The following is a 17,819-nucleotide window of genomic DNA, read 5'->3' as shown; positions in this document are numbered from 1 at the left end:
ACGTAGATTAGGCGAATTTTTTATGTTAGGCTATGAAGTAACAACAGCAAATTTGCATACAACTCCCCACAGCACTTCCGGAACTTTCCCTTGAGGCGATTACGTCATCGCTGGTAAGCCAGATGCCTTTTATAGATGCTCGCAGCTGTGCTGTGGTTTCCGCGATTTAGAATTTATGACTGAAAATACTCCAACCTTTGTAACTCAATCAGATGATCATCTGATCAGGGAAGTTTTTTTAAAATAACTAACTGAATGAAAGAGTTTGAAATTCTCCCAAGTCCCTATTCTGTAAATAGCACAGACAACTTGCACCTTTTTAGGTGCGAAGGAAAATGAGGCGTTACCTCTAAGAAAGAGAAAGAAAATGGAGACGCATGATTTCGTTTTGAGGACAAATGTTTACAGAAGTAGATTATACAGATGTGGAATCTAAAAAAAGGAAAATTAAGGTATTTATCTAAAGAACAGAAAAATGCCTTAAATGTAAAACAAATGAAAGAAATGTCAATTCAAAATCACGTGATTTTGAGGCTATTTCAATGTGACAGACAAAACAACTTTTACCAAAGCTCATTGAACAGTCACGCGGACACACGGCCACGTCACGAGAAAGAGCAGTGAGACGAAATTAAGACCCAGACCCACCACTTAATTCTATCATTTATTTTCCAATCTAAAACTTTGAAGAAATAAGTGCTCACTCGAATTAACCGCAACGAAGGATCGCTTTGTGACAGAAACAAGAATTTAGTTGCGGAAGTCGTAGACATCGGACAAGCTATTGGCAAAATAGGCAGATGATCTGCACCATAGTTAGTATGTCTGCACCTAGAGTAAACATTAGCCGAGTACCTAGCGCCATTGAAAAACACTTCAGATGTGGCTGTTGATTTGTAAATAGCCGGGAAGGAAGCCATTAAACTTGTCATTAACAGATGACAGTCGCTTTCCTGCAAGAAAAGAAGTTTGCCACCTCTCAAAAAGGTCGTGCGGTCAGTCGAGTAGCATTTCTGGCATTTTTTCTAGGATTAACCTTTTAATACTGGCATTAACAGCTCAAAAGAATCAAATTTTGGAGAGCTTGCTTTTCCGACACTTCCGTTTTGTTCAGGCAGTGCTTTCATGGCGATAATTTGACGCCCGTGGAAATAAAATCTCAAGCACTCTAACTTTCGACTGGTCAAGATTTTACGAGATCTAAAAGAACAAATTACTGATACGGTAAACTTCAAACATGCAATAAAGCCATAGACACGCTATTCAACGTTAACCTCTAAAGGAAGTTACGGGGGCTCAAATTTTAAGGGGAACTCAGAAAATCCAAAACCGCGCCAGTGTTAACTCTTATTTTCCTTCCTCCCTTCCTGCGAGAAAATTTTTAGTGAGATAAAAAATCATATCTGTCATGCGGCCTTCACACCAAAAACTAGCAACATTTAGCGTTCAACTCATGCTTTTCCAATCGCTGGATAAATCGTCCACAATCATTTTCAAGAACTGAGTCGAGATAATCAGCAATTTATACTATCAATCCCTGAGTGAGAATCATTAAGTCTACGGTGAGTCATCCCGTCGAACTCACGCTAAGATTATAGATTAACTGATTAACTCAATAACTTTAGACAGTTCTTATGATTTGATTTTCTTTCAGGTGCTCTCCTGACTTCATAGTGTCTTTTTTGTTCCCATGATTATCTCGTCAATCCCGATAAACTCTACTTTAGACCAGCTGGTCCCCACCCCCCCCCCCCTTACTTCAAGAACCATTATATTCCCCTATCCATTCCACAAGAATATTTGTCGTTATTCACACTTGAGTAAGGGTGATATCGAAACTTCGCGACACAAGTAACTTCACTTAAATTCCACGAAATGCGTAGGTCATTAGGAGCAAAACTTCGCAACAGGGTAAAATAATCTATGAGATCATAAGACTCTGTGGGCAAAGCGTGAAGGCACCACCAAGGACGGAGAGCATTCTCTAGAAGAAAGACGCATTCACAAAAATTGTTCACCCACTGTTTTGGAGTGCGACTCCGTAAAAGTAACACTAGAATAACAGGTGTGGCTGTGTATCCTGTATACATTCCATCATATCAAATCAAAACAAATTACTGTTCATAACAAAGAAAATGTCTACAAAGCCTGTCACGCTATGTTGCCGGGAAACGTGACCTCGACGGGAAGATCAAATATTTAGGTGGGTCGACTATGACGCGCGCGGAGGTGGCAAAACTAATATGCTCCGCGCTGGTGGTAGTGTAAGATGCATCCTGGAAGAACAAGGAAGCATCAAGATGGTTGCAAAGAGGATAACAGTGAATATTTTCCCCTTGTGTAGCTACTCATTGGCTATAAGTTCATGCAAAATTGCAGTGAATGACCAGTGAAGGCGGACGTCTGTCGAAAGTTCCAGAACTGCCCCACTGACTCCTCCTTGATAATTGTACAAAGAAGTCACTGAAGGGAGACGATGCATGGCAAGTGATCAAGTGTGGGTTTTGATTTTGGATCCTGCGTAGGACCTTTCTTGTAAGAAGGCCCAATTACTTTAGGTTGGACTTGTTCAAACATTAATCAGATTTCAAAGTTTAACCCTCTCTAGCCAGTCAAGATACCCACTCCTCTAAAAACAAACAAACTCTGATCGTTTTGTCAGCAAACACCTGGAAAGGTTTGTTGATCATTACAAATTCAAATTACTACAATGAAGTAGTAATTGCACCTTTACACTCCATCTTCATTTTGATGTAAAGAAAAAAACGGGAAAATTTCTTTAACATCGACAAACACAGAGAGAACTTTTCCATAACGGCCTGATGTGAGTTAACAGAAAAGAAGAAACAAGGTTTGGCAAGTTTTCAATAAAGATATTTCCTTTGAGAAGAACGCTTTCCGGCAATTATTGTCTTGTTCAGTTGATTTCGGCAAAAAACCCCTCTTTAAGGCAAAGTCCATCGGAAGCAGCGGAAAACTAGCCCCTCAGCAAGATTAGCGATCACATGATTACTTTGTGAAAGGGGGCGCCAATATTTAGTATAGTGGTTAATCCCGCAACATAATATCAAAATCTCCTAAGGCAAATAAACATCCTGGTCGTCAAGGAGGGATGTAAAGTTCAACAAAATGTGCCAAGTCAGATACACATGAAAGAACAATATTGTATTTGACAAAAGAAAATTATAGAACATTATTTTCTCGTTATATAATTATCGATAAATTGACTAGCGGGTAGATACGCCTCCTCATCCCTCCAAAAAACGGAAAAGGGATCTTTCATAAAGGCCTTTGTAAAGAAGCCTCACAAAGGCCCTTCCTGATAAGTCCCTTTCTGAATTCCCTTTGGGCTAGAGGCCAGTTGCTCAGGACAACCATTCTTCAAACGGCAAGGTCTGACGGGAAATAATGAAGTTCTTCCCTAATCTTTTTCTTTCTCTATGCATAGGAAATTAAACCTGTCGGTAAGGTGTACTTTTTAGCGGCTATTCCAAAGTAAAAAGGAATAATTCTTTTTGTTAGAAATTTTATGCGAGTAAGTCAAAACCGGTTTCGTTAATCAGTCATAGGCGTCTAGTCAATACAGGGTCGTAACTAGAAGTCGAATTGGAATTTTACCTCAACACTTCGTGGCGTTGGCGTGACCATTTCAAAAGTTCGGAGACTTCAATTTGGGGTTAATTTTCATCCCTATCGAAATACACTGTTACCAATTTCCCTTGCGAATGAGTTTTTAACACCTTCACAAGAAACAACCGGAATGAAGTCAAAGTGTCACAGGAAAAGATATGCTTTGTAAGACTTACTATGAAGAAATTCGGACGAATATGTATTGGCTAAGATAAATTTCACTTAAATTCCGGGTACAGTTTTAGCATTGTCGTTACTGAGTTATTTCAAGGTATCGTTGTCAGCACATTTCTTTATTTTTTTTTTCAGTTCGTTTTGCTTTTGCTTTAGTTTTTTTTTTTTTTTTTTGAGACACTTTAACTCAATTTTAGCTCATGAATTTGGTCATTCTGTTGTGAAGGAAAAGTTGTGCTCTCTGACGACACATTTTCGAGGGAAAGTTGTGCCTACATGCGCGCTCTTCGTAGTTCCCTTGGCAACTGTCATAATCAAGTCCATCAAGTGATGTCGTTCTAGCCAAGTTTTGCCCTTAAAAAAATCTCCTTCAAATCGAAGGGACTAGTTATATTTTTCTTTCAAAAAGCCACGGAAAAATTGACGTCAAGATAAAAATTTCTACAGAAAACCTCCTCTTTCAAATGCGAATTGATTTTTGTCACGGCCCATGCATAATTTTGATTCCGGTATGCGTGCGTAATTCTCCTGAAACACATCGAAAACAGCTGGACTGGCAGAAATCCATCACGGAAAAAAAAAAAAAAAAAACAACTACTTCTTTGTGGAAACTGATCCAAAATTAAGAAGATTTCATTTTCGTGCATAGACAACTCGCACAAGTGAAAAACACGTGGAATATAGATATCGTGTTATCTTTATATTACTCTACGCAAGTTTTTATTGAGACTATTTCGTGTGTTTTTTGTTTTTTTTTAACCATCCCGTGTCTTATCAAAATTGAAAACAGACAGTCAATAAGGTTTTGCTTATCATTTGTGTTGTCTGACGTTTAAACTGTTAAATGACGTCACGATTAGTTGATGCTCCGCTACAAGGGTGACAATCATCACGTAAGCATACACCGGCACAAAGATTCTCACGATTAATTCATCATCATCTTTTATTTGCCTTATTTTAACATTAAAATTATTTAATTACAGCGATAACAGTTAGAAGGCGAGGAGACCCAAGAAGCCACCGGGCTTATGGGAGAGCCATCTCACTTACAATAATAAATAAAAAGAAAAAGTGTTGCTGATTAATTGCCGTTTGTTATTATTATTTTTTTTTTTTTATCCAAATCAAATGATCGGTGAGTAGGTTTTTGATTTAGTGAAACGAAACGTCTAATCCTTTTTTTTCTTAATTTGATATTCTTCAACGAGAAATAAGCTGTTCTACTGACGCAATAAAGTTTTGAGGTTATCGTAGTTTAACCCGCTTAAAGTTCAACAAAAATCACTTTGACTGATTATTTTACATTTTACCAGCGTTTTCTGTTGGTGTAGATTTATTTCTACCCCGATAACATAACAAATGCAACGATATTCCTGAATGGTTTCATTTTGCTTTGTCAAGAACCCGTGCGTCCTCTTGATATTAAGGCAAGTGTCAAGTCTTGGCACAGGCCCTAAACGAACTTCAATCAGTAAATTACAGGTCTTTTACTGAAATTTTTTCCTATTTGATAGGCCTTAGCGGTATAGAGAACTGTTTACTAAGTAATCTGCGGTTTTAAATGGCCTAACTAGTTCCTTCAAGACATCAGCTACGAATACACAAAGATGTCAGAAGTGTATACTTAACACTTGTGGATAATCTTAAATTGGGTACATGTTTTTCATATTTTTTGATGATATATTCCATTAAATTGGATTGACATGAACAGATTTCAACAGAGGACGTACTCGAGGAAATAGTACAGACGTCATTCAAGCGTCATACAATGCAGATGGAACGGAAGTTGATGTAAGTTCTTTCCTAACTATGCTAATTTGGGAACGAACAAAAACATGTTCTTTCAGAATCAAAGATTACTCAAAACTAGCAATGCATATGTCAACTATTTCGGTGGAATACTATTTCAGTCTAAAGTGGGTAAGATGGGAAATCAAAACTGGATCAACAGCTTGATCCTTGGTCCGGAGTTGATTTACACAACACCTGTAAATTCATGCGAATGAGTTTGTTTTTTATCTTGATCGGAATTGAATTAGAGATAGATTAGTTTTTTCCGACAAAAATTGCTTTTTTAAAAGAATTTTACATAGAAAATCATAGGTATGACTTTCACTCGACGTTCTGTAGTTGTCCCAAGGCAAAGGATAAACCATTGTCTAATTTCCAACCAATTGTGGCAGTGGTTAATGATCAACCTGGGTCGGTCCATCTTTACTACATGCCGTTGTTGCAAGCATATTTCCAGATGTGATGCAAGCATATTGCTATTATCGCGGTTAAAGTTTATCATTCAGGCTCACTGACCATGGCTCAGGCTGACCATGTAAACATTTTACACAGAAGCTGTTTCTATTTCAGTCTGGGTGAACAATCTAAAAATACTTTCTTAGAATCCATGACGCAATTGAGCACTGAAAACCACAATCATCACAGGTTATTCCCACGTAATATGCCGACACATGTACGCGTGGGTTTGTTTAATCTATGACAGTGATACCATCCAGGCAACAGTGGAAACAAATATTGTTACGTCACAGCCTTACAAAAGTCCTTTCAGCAGCGTGAATACGTCTGCCGCTAACTCCATAACACTAACTATAGTATATTACATCAGATCTCATCACAGGATAACAGACACAGTTCTAAGCAAAGAAAGAAGAAGTAAAGGGGCGAACAGCTTAGATTATCACGGATCACAGAGCACGTCATTGGATAAAAGGCATGCATGGATCTGAGAAAAGAGAAAGGGTAGAGGGTGGATTATACTTGGTTTAGGTTTGTTTTGCTATGTTCAAATGTAAACTTTCTGCCAGCAAGAGATTGATCGATTCTCGCACTTTGGGAAGCTCCAAATGAGTATTATAGACAAACAAAAATTCGGTTTATCCAAGTTGAGAACAAGGCATAAATTGCAACTACTGCCGCTGGATTCTAGTGCGTCATTCCTTCTTCATTGTCTATTTAAAGTAGACTATTCAACAGCAGTTACAATTAACAAGAGTTCTCCACTCGCTCGATCGATATTTCTAAGAATTGCTCAAACAACTTTATGTTTTCTCTCTCCTTTATTTTCATCCAACAGTACCTCAATTCTCTTTTCATTTAGTGAGAGATCAGATCAGTTAGTGATCATTTTAAAATTCTCCACATTCCTCGAGAGACGGGTTTTTCTTACAGGCGATATAAGCCCGTATGTGCTCGTCCAAGTATCTCAAGGGTATTTCCCCTTGACGTAACACCTCGTAATGAAAATCCTTTAGATCGAAGTCTTGACCCAGCTCCCTCTCCGCTAAACTCCTGAGGCGGGAGATTTCCAATTGACCAGACACATAGCTGGCTACCTGTCCCGGCAAGCCTTCCGACCTGAGGATATCTTTCTTTGCCTGGTCCGTGTTGTCCTCCCATACGTACTGTTTGTACATGTGGAGGGCATCGGACACTGACTTCTGATAATAGTTTAGGTCGATGTCGACAATAACGCGCAGAGCGGCCAAGAGCTGTGTGATAACAACGAAGCATTTTAACAATATCAAGTGCAAATTACAACGACCTAACGAAACTTTGCCAATTACTGAGATGCAGAAAGGTGTAGAATCACAAACATTCTAACTGGAGGCTCTCATAAACTACAAATATAAGGATGATCCAAGTGCTATTGCGATGACTAGCCTGTCTTAGGCGTTCAGATAGTAAACGGCGCGTCCGTGGGATCCAGGAACGGAGGAGTGAAAATACGATGGAAGTCTGAGTCGGGTCGCGCGACGACACTCAAGCCTCCCTCGTCTTTTTCGCTCCGCTGCTCTATCGTGCCGTTTACTATTTCACTCCCTTTTATTAACTGAACGGCCTCAAACAGGCTATACGTTGGATTGTGTGCTTGACCTTAGGCTTGTATCCGAGTGACGATCAACCTTTGCAGGTCAAAATCTTATCTCGTTGGTCTTTCCTTCTCACGACATTCTCGTCCACTAAGTGAGCCCTAAAACCAGACCCAGGAGAGCTTGGGCCACCTCAGAACTGAAAGGAACCACCTCTTTGTCATTCCTCGTGTTCTTATAAGAAATGTGAACGATTTATCTGAGCTTTTACACATTAGTTAAGGTTACAAAATTGCACCTCGCTGACTGAGCCCTTTGTTTCGTTTGCACATAATTACCTGGTAGTAAATCATGCCGTACTTCTGCAGTAAAACCTCCTTGTTGGAAGTATCAGAGTAGAGGTTCGTGTCTTGAGGCAGCAGCTGGTACTCGGTGTAAGTTGTCCAGCCTTCGGTGAAACCTGGGAAATAATTGTAGGCTCCCAACCAGTGAATAGGATCCTTGCAGCTGTCCTGAAAATACTCCGTGTAACTCTGAACCTGCAAAGGTAAATAGTGTGTCATTAGGGGGTATAGTTTGTGATAGACCATCTCATCCGATCCCAGTAAAATATTTTTGGGGGGCCAATATACACTTATATTTTCGTTTACTAACCAATTGGTCTGATAACTGAAGTTTTATTCGCTCGACTACAAGTAAAAATAAATCACCTTTGGGTAACTATCATTTACTTGTTGGGGAAACACCACGGGGCATCTTGTCAGCTGTAGTCATACTGTAGAGGCCTAACATAGTGGAGACAGCTGAACATGGGTTTCTACTTTTAAAAAGCTCACTTATCTTTTCTTCTAATTTCACTAGCATTCATGTTTCGATTCTTGTTGAGACTTACCTAACTATTCACTAATCAAAATTCAACAAGAAACCGTAAAGATTTAACGAAAGTTACTAACCTCCAAATGATGTCCGGGCATTTGCTCATGAGCTGTAGTGGTATATTCCGTCCACTTTGGGCCAAATCGGTCCATGAAAAACGGTAGCACTTGACTACCTTTCCATGAGCAGTCCTTTGCTCCTGGACCGTATGCATGGTAGCTGGCAGAAGGCTGGAACCATGCATAAAGGTCTACCCCACAAACAGGAATGGTTTTCTTAGATCCACTGCTATAGAAGTTGGCCGCAAGCAACGGTGTGATGTGGTTCGTCATGGTCTGCAATATAGAGGCAGTTTACAGGGGGCAGATCCAAGACTCTATTCTAAGTCATTTATGGTTACCTACACTAATTGGCCATGACTTTTGGAGAAGACGTGCTGCTCATTCATGTCTCCTTATTGGTGAACATATTAAAGTGAGCATGCTCGATCGAACACTGCATGAAAGTGGAATATCTTCCACAGATTTTATTCCGACACATGTAATTATCCAGTAATTCTTTGGATTCAAGTTTGAATTTTTAACTTTTAACCCTTGACACAGTCGGGAAAAGGCGCAAGGCAATAAATACCATAACTAAAAAAACTGCTCTTGTGAACTGAAAGGGGATAAATTTGTTCCAACGGTAGTAACGGTATATTTAACAATTATTCCACGAGTGCGCGTTGGATATGAGATGATAGATAGCCAACGAGGTGCGTAGCGCCGAGTTGGCTATAATCATCTTATATCCAACACGCGCGAGTGAAATAATTGTTTTATTAAATTAAAAACGCCTCCAAGATATTAGACAAATTTTACCAAATCTTAAATTTTTTAGCTCCCTTTTAATTCTAAGCTGACGCGTACGCTTGCCATATTTGTAGATTATGGTATATTGGCTAATATACCATAATGGCTAAGCCAATAAAAAGTCTTGAATTGCATTATCCAATGATCCAGTTTTTAATAAACTGAGTTAGATTGATAGGATAACTTCTCCACAGAGAGTAGGAGTTAATCAAACAACTTACGTCTTTGGTGTTCTTCATCCATTTTTGCATAGCTTCCCACCGCTTGGGGCAAGACTTCTTCGCACTTTCTGTGTCCCTGCACTTTATAAAAGCATCTTCGTCGCTCTCGTCGATAGGAAAAGACTCACTGTTAAACCACATGTTAGAACTTCCGAGAACTTCTTTGAACCTATCGACAGCGACGTGCTCTTCCTTTTCTTCAGTATACAGCTTGGCCACCTCAACAGCCTACGGAAAATACGAAAGAAAATTTTATTATCAAATGTAACGTTCCCCGATACTTGCAACTGTTTGATGGTAACCTAATACATGATAAAATCAAACTTGAATTAACAACTCATGGCTCAGTCATTCAGTCAGTCAGCCAGTCCGTTTATCTGTCAGACAGTCAGATAGTTTATCAGACAGTAATTCAGCTGCCGGAGTCAGTCAGTGAGTCAGCCAACCAGACAGTCAGTAAGTCAGGCAATCAGTCAATCGGTCAGTCCATCCGTCAGACAGACACTTAGTTTGTCAGTCAGTCAGTCAGTCAGTCAGTCAGTAATTCAGTCAGTCAGTGAGCTAGCCAACCAGACATTCAGTCAGGCAATCAGTCGGTGATGCTTGCAGTGAGTCATTCCGCCAATCACGCAATCATTCAGTCAGCCCATCCGTCATGTCAGACAGTTAGATAGTTTTAATGACGACTGTGAATATATGAAAATCATATATGTGAATTGCGGTTAAAGAAATGACTATCAAGACGTTTGTGATACCGGGCCTTATTTTCACTACTGCTCAAGAAGTGTTCATTACCGCGAAGATCGCTTGGATATTTACTCAGATAATTTCACAGTCAGTCAGTCAGTCAGTCAGTCAGTCCGTCCATCAGTGAATAAAGGCTGATAGTTTCGAAAGAAACTGTTTGGGGCTGCGTCGGTGGGAGTAACGAAATAATTTGGATATATCAACAAAGTTGAAATGGTAAATTGGCCACCGTAATGATTACAAAAGCTGACGTTTCGAGCGTTAGCCCTTCGTCGGAGCGAATAGAGGAATTGTGGGTTGTGTGTGCTTTTAAAGGCAGAAAATGGAGCTACGTTATTGGTGGGTGCATGGCAACGAGAAAAACATGAATAAATTAGTGGAATGAAAAGCGTTCATTGATCCCTGTGGGATTGAGACTGCCGGTTTGAAAGATGAGCTTTTGTTCAAGATTTTTACGGCTTTCCGTGCCACCTAAGTGCAAGGAAAGACCGCAGATTGCCATATGTTGCTTAGAATGATTAGGTAAACAACAACAAACATATGAAACATATGAAACAGAGGTCAGTGGTTCGAATCCCGTACAGGCCTGAAATTTTTTTTTTTCAGGTCTGATTTTCACTATTGCTCAAATAGTGCTTTACTGCGAAGGATCGTTCTCATATACAAATGATTAGGTAAATTAAAATGTCTAGCGACTGGTTTAGATGTGTCCTTGTCATTCCTTTCCACGTCTCGAAGGTGTTCTCGGAATCGGTCACCTAGTCTTCTGCCCGTTTCGCCGATGTATATCTTTTTGCAATAAGTGCAAGTTATGCAATAGATTACATTAGCGGAGGTGCACGTGAAGTGATCGGTGATCTTAATGGATCGTTTAGGTCCCGATATTTTATCAGTGTTGTGAATGAAAGGACACGTTTTGCATCGCGCACGAGCGCATTTAAAAGTGCCTGGTTGCTCATTAGTCTGAAAAGAACTTCTGACCAAAAAATTGCCTAAGTTTTTGTCGCGTTTGAATGAAATGAGCGGAGGCTGCGAAAAGATAGTGCTTGTATCTGGATCGTTTTGAAGTAATTTGAAGTTTTTAAGAATGATGGATTTAACTGACAAACTATATGTCTGTCTCACTGATGGTTGTCTCCATCAGTGAGACAGACATATAGTTTGTCAGTCAGTCAGTCAGTAATTCAACAAGACAGTCACTCAGGCAATCAGTCAATCATGCCTGTATTCAGCCATTCAGTTCAGGGATTACTCAATCAGTCAATCAATGGATTCATTTTAAAAGAAAAAACTAATTCGAGAGTAGCATTCAAGTCCATCCAGTTGATATCATCCTTTTAGTATTAATTATTTTTGTCCCTCTGACCTTTCTGTACATCTCATCGCGTCTTTCAACAGCTTTTCCCCTAAGGCTGCTTGGTGTAATCTCCCTTGATGTGAAGAACCTCATAATCTTCTTATACGTCTCTGGACCACTCAGTCTCTCTCCGGTGGGGAGCTCCTGAAGAGTCTTTTGGTTCATACTGTATTTGCGGGGAAGCTTTCCAAGACCACTCAAGAGATGCTCCTGATTAGGGCAGTTGCACAAGTACTCATCCTCAAGATATCTATTGAGAAAATGTTTCGGTAGGATCCTAAGTGGCTGACGTATGAGCTGTATCTGTGCTGTTCGTATCTAATATCTGTAACCACTCGCCCATTGAGGGAATCGGCTTTGTCGATTGGGCGAGCGTGTTTTTAGATAGTTTTTGTTCATTATCTATTTACATAATTCAAGGCCTTTCAGGCCACAAGTTATATTCATTTCAGTGAAGACCACTCGACAACTTGCACTGGCGTTTGTTTTCTCAGCCAAAGTCTCAATGTTGCAACTAAAATGGAATGCACGTCGCTCTCTTAACGATTGTTTTCAGTGTTCTCCTAGTCTATAAGAAATGTAATAAAGTCATAATAATCTAACTCTCCTCTAATGTACCACTTCCGATCTATTTTTTTCCATTTTCTTTTGAGAATTGATTTCGAGCAAAGAAAAGAACTTCAAAGCTGGGCTAATATGCAATTTCGCTCCGACGAAGGGCTAACGCTCGAAACGTCAGCTTTTGTAATCGTTACGGTGGCCAATTTACCATTTCAACTTTGTTGATATATCCAAAAAAATTATGCAATTTAAAGAACTGTAGAAAAGAAGCTGAAAAGATATAGGCTTTGACTGGATTCCAACCCACGACTCCTAGATACTAGTTGGGCGCTACAACCAACTGAGCCACGAAGCCTGAAGCGAGGCAAATTTTAGAGGGTCTTTCTTTACCATAGGGGAAGCTGTGTGGCTACGTAGTTCAGTTGTTGTAGTTTCGCAGGTGCGGGCTTAAATTCCGTCGGAGCCTGAATTTTTTAAGGATTCTTCTTTTTATTTGCTTACATTGCAGCTCACCTTTTTTTGCTTAATTTTCATTTGCAGGTCCAATAAAATTTATTTCATTTAAAAACTGTGCAAGTGAATTTATTGTAATTTGTCTCGCAATATGTAACAAGTGTATCAACGTGCAATCAGGTACCTTAGCATTCTCACAACTGGCTTTGCGATATTCTCCACAAGAGAATGTTCGAAAAACTCCTTCACATTCTTCTGGTATTTCTCCTCCCAGGTATCGTTCACAGACTTGGAAACTTTCCCGAAGAAGCCAGATTTTAAAAGAGTTTTGGCAAAGGGTTGGTTGTGAATTCCTTTCAGAAGAGAAAGATAAAGAAGATTGATCAATATGAAGTGCAACAAGTGAATTCTTGATGGATGATGGATTTGAGAGGGATTCGGTGCTACCCGAAGAAACGATCAATTGGGTCACTGACTATGGATTTGTAGAACAAGAATATCTTTTCCGGGGGGTGAGTCAGCTCGGCGGTCCCTGTGACAAATCTATCCAATTTGTTTACAAGTTTGGTAATTTCGTAAAGGATCTAGCGCTGGCATTATTTAACAAATGGTAAACACCACAGCGTACACTACTGAGTTATGTATGCACGCGAGAGTCATTCAATGTGATAGGCGAGAGCGACTCTAGCTCCTTGAGTGCTTGGCAAACCTCCCAAGTGCATCTATAACTTAACAGTGTACGCTGCGGTGTTAACCATTTGTTTTATAACATCATGATAAAAAACAACTTCTTGCCAAACATATGCTTACTTGGAAACATTTGCTCCCGTCAGCAACGTACACCCATGGGCAAATAATAGACACTGAAGTGAGCAATCAGAGTGCACGCTTTACATGATCTATGTTATAAAACGAAATGGTTTGCTTTTCTTATGAAAGATAATCGTGAAGTGGCCCACTACTAACCTGATTCACCATCCATTGTCATGTCTTTGTATTTCTCGTATTTCAAAGTGAATACAGCGGCTTTACAAGCTTTATATGGTCTCAGATACCCTGACCGCGCTCCAAGTTTCCAGTTTTCCACGTATCTTTCAAATACCTGACGGTAATCCTCGAAAAGGGTTTTCAGTCTCTCTAACTTGCTCAAATCGTCTGGTTTGAAGTGAGAAATAACACTGTCCAAATTTCCAAACACCTGGCAAACAGGTTGCCAGCAAAACAAGTTCGGTCCCAATAGCCAATCTCCAGAGTAATAATCCACGCCGTATGGATCCCAGCCCTGGGCTAATAGAACATCACTAGCCACGTGAATGGCTTTACGCTCTCTCAGCTTTAATTTCTTCGTGTCGATCTGCAAATCGTTTAGTCTCCGACGCAGTTCCAAGGCCTTGTCAGTTCTGCGTTTCATGGCCTCCGGACTTGGATCGAAGGGTTGAAAATGCTCTCTAATTAGTTCGGGCGTTACCTCAACCATCCCTGAAATCTTCTCTGGGTGAAGCTGATAGAAAAAGGTTTGTTGTATCTCAGCTAACAATTCTGTGAGTTTGGAGCGCGTGGCTTCAGCTGATGGCTGACATGACGACGTGTCTGATGAAGCTTCAGAAGAAAACAGAAGAATCACATCTTTAATATATCCTAGCAAGGAATTATTCATGTTGGTTAAACTACAAGCAGGTTCAGTTCACAATTAAGGATTATACGGGATGTTTATGTTTCAGAAAGAGAGAAGAACTCTTCACTCCATTACCCGGTCTCTACTCAACATAACGGTTTCACTCCAGCTTTTGTCGTGCACCATGTTAACAATAGTCAATGAAACCACTGGCCATCCTCATCGGCGTCCATGTGCACTAAGTGTCGATTTGCCTTTTTAAGAATGATAAAGGTTATTTATATAAGGTGTCCAAAAGGACTGTCACCTTACCATCACCGTCCTGTACTTTTTGTGGGGGAAATCGAAGAGCGTTTATTGCTGTGAAAGTAAAAATCACAGTGAAAACACTTCTATTTTTAAATGCTCACGTAAATTTTGGAATTTTTGGTATGAAAAAGAGGACATCTGAGAAACTGAGCCAAAATTCTCCGATCAATCGTCAACATAGCGATTGCCACGACGCATACTTCAATATTATAGTGAGTCCTTATTTATAATCATTAAGTTAAACATTAATTGTTCCTTTGCTTTTCAACAAGTGGTAACTGCCTCTGAGCGATAAGTCTCTACGAGAAACTAAAAAGCCTTGACTTTTGGTCTGAAAAAGAAATTATATAAAAAATCATTTCCGGCCATAAACAGTCACAGGGGCCCTGATTCTTTTGTAATTCTCCATTATTAAACGGCTTCCTTGTTAACTTACAGTCGAGAATTGCTGGTCTGCGTAATAAATTGTTCGTTCATTTTTGGTTACGGGTTATCATAAGGTAGAGCTCGCTCGACCCGACAATGATGTAATATATCTGGAGTTACCATTATGATAGTTGCTAGCAAAAAAAAAAAAAAATATGTAATTTGTGTCATCAAGTCTGTTCTCCAGGTCACTTTTTGCCTCGATTATCACTCTCTAAATTGTGGTGGACCTCTGTTAATCGGTCCGCTGCAATCGAGCGATCATCTTGTTTTTTGCCGAGGATGACTGCCTCATAGAAATTGGACTGTACCTTTCACTACAGCGAGGAGGAAAATCGCTGAACCAAGGAAACGAAAAAGCTGCATCGCCAGCCTCATCTAAATAGGAAGGAAAAGTACTGGGTAATTGTGATAGGTATGGGGAGACGAATTTTTGAATATGCTAATATCGTTTAGCATAGGGAGTGTTAGTTTGGCGCTATTTAAGTGTCTTTAACGCAAAATTGCAAAGTTGTTTGAAATACTGGGGCATGTGCAACAAAGCGCATTAAAATTGCTTTGAGAGCATTTTAGATTGTCAGTACTAAACGTCGCTCATTTGTCTGTTGTTAGGGAACTTAAGCAGTCAGGACGGCAACGCCACGGAAGACGTCGACTAAAAAATTAGTCTCTACTTTTAGTTAGAATTCGAAAATGGCTGCATGTGTTTACCGTCTCATAGGGCGCCAGACCTCAAACTCAACATAACGCGTTAAAGTAGCGTTGAGTTCCAAATGTAAATTAAAATAATTTGCCGCCGAGGTTTCGGTTTGCAGACGGCGCGAATTTTGGTGATTTCACGTTGTTGTTTTGCAAAGGACGGCAACGAAATGTATAAAGTTTGAAAACGCACGTGCTGGGCTATTATTCTGCCAATTAGATCTATTGTTTTTCCACGTTTTCGTTGCCGTCGCCGTCGTGGTTTGTTTAAAGTCCCTACTATGTACTTATTGACTGAGTCAGAGGGCCGAACGGGAAAATGTTTGGTTCGAGGTCATGACGGACGGAAAAAGCGCAGCGAGGTCCGTGCCTCATGACCGAGAACCAAATATTTTCTCGTCCGGCCCGACTAAACTCAGTCAATGAGCACTTTATCATATGACCACGAAGTGTGAAAATTTTCAACCTAAATAAATTTGACCCGACAAAAGGGCACAAGCATCTACACGAGCACAAAAAAATTCCAGAATTGTAACTTTTCCTTTATTTTTTCGAATCAGAACAAGAAACTCCTAATCCGTTGAAAAACACAATTTTTTTTTCTCAATTCTGTTTTCCTGTAAGCTTTTGCAACAAAGCGACGTGAGGGAAGCAGGGCCAAACGGCTCTTTTTCTGAACCGGCTCACGTCAATCCATCCGGCCCTGGGGCCCGTTTCTCGAAAGCCCCGGTAACTTAACGGGCCCGTAAAGCTGTTCTGTTCTCATTCAAGATGTGGATTTAAAACGTTTTGAAAATGATACAACAAAACTATTAGCTGAAGAAACAAAAAGGACTGGTTTGGGTTCCCGAACTTGCTTTCTTATCCTTTAAAACATTGATTTTAAAATATGGCTTCGGGTCCGTTATTTTACCGGGACTTTCGAGAAACTGGCCCCAGCACACGTCAACTTTCAAAATGGTTTTATATGGGATTGCGCGAGTGGGGCCGGATGAGTCATATAATGTTGTCGATGATTTCCTTTAATGAACCCCGTACTTTTTAACTTTAGTCACAATTAGAATTGTTCAAGCAGCTCTTCCTTCTCAACAATTCGCACTCAAGAAGGACTGGTATTTTTTACGCTGTTAGGCTGAAAAAGGTAAAGAAATTAAAAAAGGTACTTAAATATCAAGGGCACTTTACCTTGTTCTGACCATTCAATACGATCGGCGGCTCCAAATGTCTAACAACAATTCAACTTTGTCTCCTAAATAAGCAGAATATGCCCTGCCACCAGGCAGACACTATGGAGTCAGCTTTATTATTCATTCACCTCTGGCGGATTTGGACATTAAGTGAAGACACAGAACTCGCTCATCTGAGAGAGACATTGTCATATTTGTCATATTTAGTATTTCTTATTCATATGAACAACTGAAAATATGTGTTACTCAGTAGGGAACCAGATCTGTCAATCCTGCCAATTCAAATTCATGGTGATTTTCCAATATTTCTTTGAAAAACTATTTCCCTGCTTATCTTTTTTATCTCAGGGTCTACTATGAGTTAAGAAAAAGTCAATAAATGGACCTAAACAGTGCGATTCCCGTGCTTTGTAAAACTTCTTGAAGAGTGACGTCGTTCAAAAAAAAGTTTACGTTAAGTATGCATTTTGACATGTCTACCGAGCCAGTCAATATTTATTCCTCTTCAGAAATCATTGCCAGTGTCGTTTATAGAACTTTTAGGAGGGATGACTTGGCTATAGAAAGAGCCTCTTGCTAGTGTTTTTAGATAACAAAATGTAATCGCGCGTGTGAAAGACGCGGTACCTTGGTGAACAAGGCCAATCAGGTCCTAGGGCTTATAGAACGGTCTGTTGGCACAGCTAATATTAGAACCTTTTCACTGCTTTATAAATCATTGGTTACACCTCTTTTAGAGCATATGGTATTTCGCCGACTGGACTGGACTCGACTAGTAAAACGCTGACTAGTAAAACGTGGACTAGTAAAACGCGGACTAGTAAAACGGGGACTAGTAAAACGCGGACTCGAGAACGTGCAAAGACGCGCGCCAAGATAAGCTCTAAGGCAG

At 39.9% G+C, this 17,819-nt stretch overlaps 1 protein-coding gene across 1 annotated transcript; it reads right to left on the bottom strand.

The window, feature by feature from the left end:
• Positions 1 to 6,941: 6,941 nt before the first annotated feature.
• On the bottom strand, positions 6,942 to 17,045 carry LOC111322507 (uncharacterized). Its single transcript, XM_088731574.1, has 10 exons — positions 16,926 to 17,045; positions 15,353 to 15,419; positions 14,619 to 14,666; positions 13,658 to 14,290; positions 12,876 to 13,044; positions 11,687 to 11,927; positions 9,574 to 9,801; positions 8,579 to 8,836; positions 7,964 to 8,164; positions 6,942 to 7,304 (listed from the first exon to the last, which is right to left on the bottom strand). The coding sequence occupies exons 2-10, from the start codon at positions 15,417 to 15,419 to the stop codon at positions 6,942 to 6,944; spliced, it is 2,208 nt and encodes a 735-aa protein (XP_088587700.1). The 5' UTR covers positions 16,926 to 17,045.
• Positions 17,046 to 17,819: the final 774 nt, after the last annotated feature.

Source organism: Stylophora pistillata, chromosome 8 (assembly GCF_964205215.1).
Source record: "Stylophora pistillata chromosome 8, jaStyPist1.2, whole genome shotgun sequence".
Lineage (NCBI taxonomy): Eukaryota > Metazoa > Cnidaria > Anthozoa > Scleractinia > Pocilloporidae > Stylophora > Stylophora pistillata.
Note: the sequence above shows the minus strand (reverse complement) of the source record. Positions and strands in the feature narration are given on the sequence as shown.

Bases quoted from the DNA above. Each gene is read 5' to 3' on its own strand.
- LOC111322507 (XM_088731574.1), bottom strand. From the start codon at position 15,419: ATGAGGCTGGCGATGCAGCTTTTTCGTTTCCTTGGTTCAGCGATTTTC. The intron at 14,667-15,352 runs GTACAGTCCAAT...TTACTTTCACAG, and splicing joins CCTCCTCGCTGTAGTGAAAG to CAATAAACGCTCTTCGATTT. The intron at 8,837-9,573 runs GTAAGTTGTTTG...TCTATATTGCAG, and splicing joins GGATGAAGAACACCAAAGAC to ACCATGACGAACCACATCAC.